At 46.7% G+C, this 6,000-nt stretch overlaps 1 protein-coding gene across 2 annotated transcripts in view; it reads left to right on the top strand.

Moving 5' to 3' along the window:
- Positions 1-377: 377 nt before the first annotated feature.
- Positions 378-6,000, top strand: part of LOC126996378 (multiple epidermal growth factor-like domains protein 6) — a 148,968-nt gene continuing 143,345 nt past the window's right edge. For both annotated transcript variants that reach the window (XM_050856746.1, XM_050856747.1), the window contains exon 1: positions 378-1,173. In XM_050856746.1, the coding sequence (XP_050712703.1) occupies positions 1,091-1,173 (83 nt within the window). In that variant the 5' untranslated portion in view covers positions 378-1,090. The remainder of the gene's footprint in view (positions 1,174-6,000) is intronic.

Genomic DNA, 6,000 nt, shown 5'->3' with positions numbered 1-6,000 from the left:
GCGTGGGCGCTCGTGGCATTAATTCTGGGGCTGATACTGTAAACGAAACCTCCCATCTCCTCCACCTCGTCTTCCTCCTTCTCTCTCTACACTCTCACAGACATCAACACATTTACCTTCTCGCTCAGATTTTCAACTTCAGTATTTGAGTTTTTTTGTAGCAGCAACACTACAGTTTCCTATAGTTTTACGAAGTGGAAACTGCCTGTGTTTTATATGTTTGTGTGTGTGTGTGTGTGTGTGTGTGTGTGTGTGAGAGAGAGAGAGAGAGAGAGAGAGAGAGAGAGAGAGAGAGAGAGAGAGAGACTGGAGGTATAAAGCAGGCGGGTGCCAGTGACGCAACAACGAAGGTCTCGGACTCGCCGCACCCGAGCACCCGAGGCTGCCGAGTGCACTGCCGAGCGTCGAGCTTGGCTTTCAGTCAGACCCTGGTCGTCGGAGAGGAAGGATGTGTCGCTTTGGCCCCGGTCACTCTAGCCACGTGTTTTCTGTCCTCCTAGCCAACATGCCTCAGCTGGTGTCTGGCGGCTGTTGATGTGCCTCTTGCATCTCTTAGCCCCCTTTTATCAAACTCTGAGTGTATAGTATCAATTTGTTCTCATTCTGAAACTAAACAGATCACTTTTAAAACATCATTCACTCTACTCGGTATTCCCTTCCAACTTCGATTTCACTTCTGTCATGCATCGCCAGCCAGAAAGAAAGGCCTGGACACCATTGTGATAAACATTTAAGTGCCGTGACTGACAGATAGTGCGGAACGGCGGCACTTCCAAATACGAGGGAGCGAAAAGACTATTAAAGTGTCGTGTGAAATGATTTAATAAACAAACTGAAAGAAACCAATTCATCCGTGAACAGCTGCGTCACAAATATTGGAAAAGTAATTCTAAGACCAGGTGGGAGAAAAAATTGTCACGTTCCCACTGTATCCCGAATAAATAAAACTGAAGCAAATGGAACGAACACATTTGGAGACATCAAGGAGCGGCAGAAGAGAAAGATAGGAAGGAGAGGGCGTGCAGCATAAACTGAACTGGAAGAGAAAAGGCAAGGAGACCAAGAAGTGAGAAGCGACGTCTAGAGGAGGATGGCGGGGAGACTAAAGGTTCTGCTCCTGCTGGCGACGTGGATTGTAGTGAACGGCGTCGTCTGTGAGCTTCATGAGGGACAGTAAGTACCTAGTGACAAGTAACAGTGGTTGAGGTGGTAGTGGTTGTGATGGCTGTGGTGGCTGAGGTGGTGGGGGTGACTGGAGAAAAAAGGACTCATCGCTCAGCAGGAAAAACGAGCACACACACACACACAGACACACGCACACACACAAAAAAAAAAAAAACATACACACCTCGGCCTCAAGGGTGCCGTACTCCAGCTGGCCAGATAAAGGCAAAGGGCAACACACTTTGAACACAGGCTGAAGGAAGGAGAGGTCGAATGCGTGCGTTGCCTGCGAGCGAGGAAGATCCAGGTGTGAAGCGAGCGGGTGAGAAATGTTACCAGATTGAAAAGAAAACATCACGAAACATTTTGACACCGCTTTCCTTTTAATAACTTCATGATCCAATTATCTGTGCAAGTGGAAACGGGACCAGTCAGCTTCTCATGGCCGATTTCACAGTCGTTTTGTTTGTTTTGATCGTTACCAATGGCGGGGATCGACGCTATAGTATTTTCACTTAAAACTAGCCGATGGGGTAGTGGCGGCTGCGGGGTTAGCCTAGCCCCGCACCTTGCCACACACTCTCAATGCCTCTTGCTTCCTCTGCAGCCGCCACTACCCCATAGGCCAGTTTCACGTGGAAAATTATACCGTCAATCCCCGCCATTGGTAACGATCAAAACAAACAAAATGACTGTGAAAGCGGCCCTCAACCAACTTGTTTAAATATCAATTAGCCAGACAGCCAACTTCTACACTTTCAATTACCTCGCCAGCTAACCAACTTAAATATATTAACCACCAGTCAGGCAGCAAACTTCTACAAATTTCAATCAGACAGTCAGGGAAGCAACCAGTCAGTCTGCATGCTAACCATAATGCACAAATCCCAGCCAGCCCGCCAGCCAGCCAGCCCGCCAACTTGTCCCATCACCAGTCAGCCAGCGAGCCACAAAGCCTCCCGCGGCCACGATCACCCCCCTTGGATCATTACGGTCGTTCATGGATCATTACGCTGCCCCCTGACGGCCGCTGATGTTCCCCTCCCATGGCCTGTCCCCTCCACTCTGCGATCCCTTCCATGGCTAGTCCCCTCCACTCAGCGACCACCACTATGTCATCACTTGACCCCCCTACCCCTCTCCTCTCTTCTTCATCGCCTTCAGTATGTACTATTCCTCCTACCTTTCGCCCGACATAACATTTTGTCTCATCCATATTCCTCCTATTCCTTTCCTCTCGTTCTTTCTTATTCCTGTTTCCGTCGCATTGAGTTCAGTCATTCCACCATTCCATTTCTCTTCTGACAACTCTGTGGTCACGAGATGCTGCTGGTGACCCTCGCACCAAAGTGTGGGTAATCTTCCGCTACTCGGCGATGGTTTGAAAAATCAGCTTGTTTCGGTGGGGCTCAAATCTAGGTCCACGGGCTCAACACGCCTGCACGCTGACCACTCGGCCACCGCCTCCCCAGGACGAGATGGGTTCTAATGTTACGCCTTCCCTCTAGCCTCCCCCCCTCTTTATATAGATCTTCCCTCTACTCGCAACCCGCCTCTTCTCCTCTCTTCCCTTTTAACATACGCCTTCCCTCTCCCCGCCCTCCTCTTCAGACCCTTCCTCGGCGTCCAATTTCCCAGTATGGAATATTCTATCCGTTTCTCTTTTTTCTTTTTTTTTCAGATTCACGATTTCGTTTTTTTTCATTTTTTTTTTTTTTCATTGGTGCTCAAGGACATGCGAAATCAGATCCTCGTAATGTAGGGTTCGGTTTCTCCCTTCTCGTCTTGAATCGCTGATCTAAGGCTAAAAAGGAGGAGCGCTTCAGGACGCTCTTTTTTGTCAGCAAGCAGGATGGTGGGTGTGACTGGGCAAAATCAGCCGTTTTCTTCTTAGTCTAGCATAGACGAGGAAGTACAACAGAGAGAGAACTGAGATACATATATCTAGGTATGCTGATTGAGCCAAAGTTCATTTATATAGAGAATATAGATGAGGCAAAGCGGGATAAAGAAAGGTAAGGATAAGGAACGGGTGGGAGTGGAGGATGATGAAAGGGAATACAAAAAAATGTATCAGAAACACGGGAAAGGACGCAATGTGCGGGCCGATGAAAGGGAGAGGGCGATGAAAGGACGGGATGGAATTGGGAAGAGGGAGATTAAAGGGAACACACACACAATAAAGGATACCCAAAACATGAACGTGACCACCCATCAAACAGAAACGGGAAAATGCGTAACAGTAACTGGAGAAAGAAGGGAGAAACTGAGTGAGGCCCTGTTCACACTCTGGGCCACGACAACCCAGCGACTCAGAGCGTATACACGAGGTCTTGGGTGTGAAATGTTGATGTGAAAGGGTCGTACATGGTTGGAAAGAGGTCAAAAAACGATGGCCAGAAGCTGAGTCGGCAGTGTGAAGGGGGCTTTCGCTGCTCACATCAGCTATTTCTAAAGGTCAAAGAGGGGGTCAATTGGGCTCTAATGCATGTTTCTTTAGGTTCATGGTACAGAAGAAGGGTCAAACTACCACCAGGATCATAAAACTACTACTGGATATGCCCACAACTCCTACGAAAGCCTTGGCAACTTTGTGAACTTAGGCGACGAAATGTTTAGTAATACGGCCGTAAGAGTCGTATTTTAAGAGATTTCACCGGCCAAGAACACTTATTTGACAAGGCTTTCGTAGGAGTTTTGGGCATTTCCATGACTAGTTCTATGACCCTGGTGATAGTGTGACCCTTCCTCTGTACCATGAACCTGTAGAAACACTCATTAGAACCCGATTGACCCCCTCTTTGACCCTTAGAAATAGATATTGTGAGAAGCGAAAGAGTCTTGTAATACCACCCTAAAAGTCGCTGGGTTGTCGTGGTCCAGAGTCGGCACGGTGTGAACGGGGCCGGATGGCAGCGGAAGGAATGTGCGAGAGTACGGTGAAGAAAAAAAACGAGTAAAAAAGAAAAGAAGGATGATTAGGGATTTAGCTACATATGGCAAGGCTTGATGTGGTGGAGGAGCAGAAGTAAGAAAAGGAGGAGAGATAACGAAGAGAAGATGAGGAGAAGTAATGGAGATGAGGAGGAGGAGGAGGAGGTGAGATGAAAGGGACAGAGGGCGTGTAGAAAAGGAAGGGATGATGTGGAAGAAGAGACAGAGGAAGAGGATGAAAATAAAAACCTCAGGGATAGGGAAGGCGAGAGGGAGATGGAGGGAAGGAGAAGGAGGAGAAGGGTTGCATCGCCTCTCACCTACATGCAACACGAGCCGCACACACATTTGCATTTGGCCGCTCAGATTACCCTCAAGTCCGGCGCCATCGACACTCGTACCCGCCGAGGGATGATGGCGTGCCTTTTAGACCCACGATATCATTATGCTAACGAGTACCGTCTTTTCCTGACCACCTCCTTGATGCTAGGTGAGGAGTTCCCCCTAAAACTCCACGCCAACCTCGGTATATCTAACGTAGCACACTCACAGATGAAGAAATTTGTACACCCTCGATATCATTATGCTAACGAGTACCGCCTTTTTCTGGCCTCTCCCTGGGTGCTGGGAGAAGAGTCCCCCATTAACTCTATACCGCAACCTAACTTCAATATCTCTGCGCTAACTCACTTATTGGAAAAGCTTTTTTTTTATCCTTGGCATCGCTTTGCTACTATATATACCGCCTTTTTCCTACCTCTGCATGAGTACAGGGTGATTAGTGTAACTGTTGTTTTCATGTTAAACTCGAAATTTCTAAGCTAACCACGATATGTGTGTCTGCTAACTGATATATGACGTTGCTTCAGACACTTGAAGTCGCTTTGCTGCTGAGTTACTATAGTTAACCCTTGATTTTTATGCTAAACTCGAAACTATGAACCTAACCTTGATATATCTACGGCAACTCCCTGACACATGACGTGGACAGCAACATGACTATACAGCAACAACAAAAACAACACTACTACTACTACTACTACTACTACTACTATTACTACTACTTCTACTACTACTACTACTAGCCTACTACTACTACTGCTACTACTATTGATTGGAATTAAAGCGAGAAAAAAAAAATGGCTCCCCTCCCTCCTGATGCAATACATAAATAGCTATTAGAAGGGAAAGAAAACTCCATGTGCCAAACCATGAAAGTAGTAATGAGAGAAGTTTTATAAAAGGGGTTATCGCGAAAGTCCTGCAGGACAATGTAATCTTCGAAGCCATTGCTGAAAACGTTGTACATAAAACGCTTCCAGCATACGTGAGAGGGAGGGACGATGATGGGATGGGATCACAGAAAACGGGACAGCCTTCACAGTTAATCTCAGAACTTAAATGGTCCGGAAAATCGCAGATCTATACTTGGAGTCTAATTTCAAAAGTTCGAATGAAAACGTCCAATGAAAATCCTCCTTGGGAAGCCAAAACCAGGCAAGACTAAGCCGGCTGACCCATTTTTCTTTTATTTGTGATCTATGTCACTTAAAACGGTTCCCCCAGCCCACCTTCTACTCTTGATCCTTTCGTTAATACCTCATACACAAGGATATAAGAAGACTACAAGAGGTCAGACGGCCTTAACATGATAGCTACCGAGAGATGTTTATTCACCAAGTTCCCTTCCCATCCACAAATGCACATAACGTCCTTTTAAAGCTTTCCACTGGGTTTGCCTCGACTATATGCCTTTACAGTTTGTTCCTCTCGTCCACCACCCTGTTTGGGGACTACTTGTCTATTGCCTTTCTGAACCTGAATTTATCTAACTTATACCCACTGCGGCGTGTTTTTACATCAGTTTTTAATATACGTAAGTTCTTTTTCTCACTTCCCCCA

This window comes from Eriocheir sinensis, chromosome 10, assembly GCF_024679095.1.
Source record: "Eriocheir sinensis breed Jianghai 21 chromosome 10, ASM2467909v1, whole genome shotgun sequence".
In the NCBI taxonomy this organism is placed as follows: Eukaryota; Metazoa; Arthropoda; class Malacostraca; order Decapoda; family Varunidae; genus Eriocheir; species Eriocheir sinensis.
The sequence above is the reverse complement of the archived record's forward strand: the minus strand, read 5'-3'. Positions and strand labels throughout refer to the sequence as shown.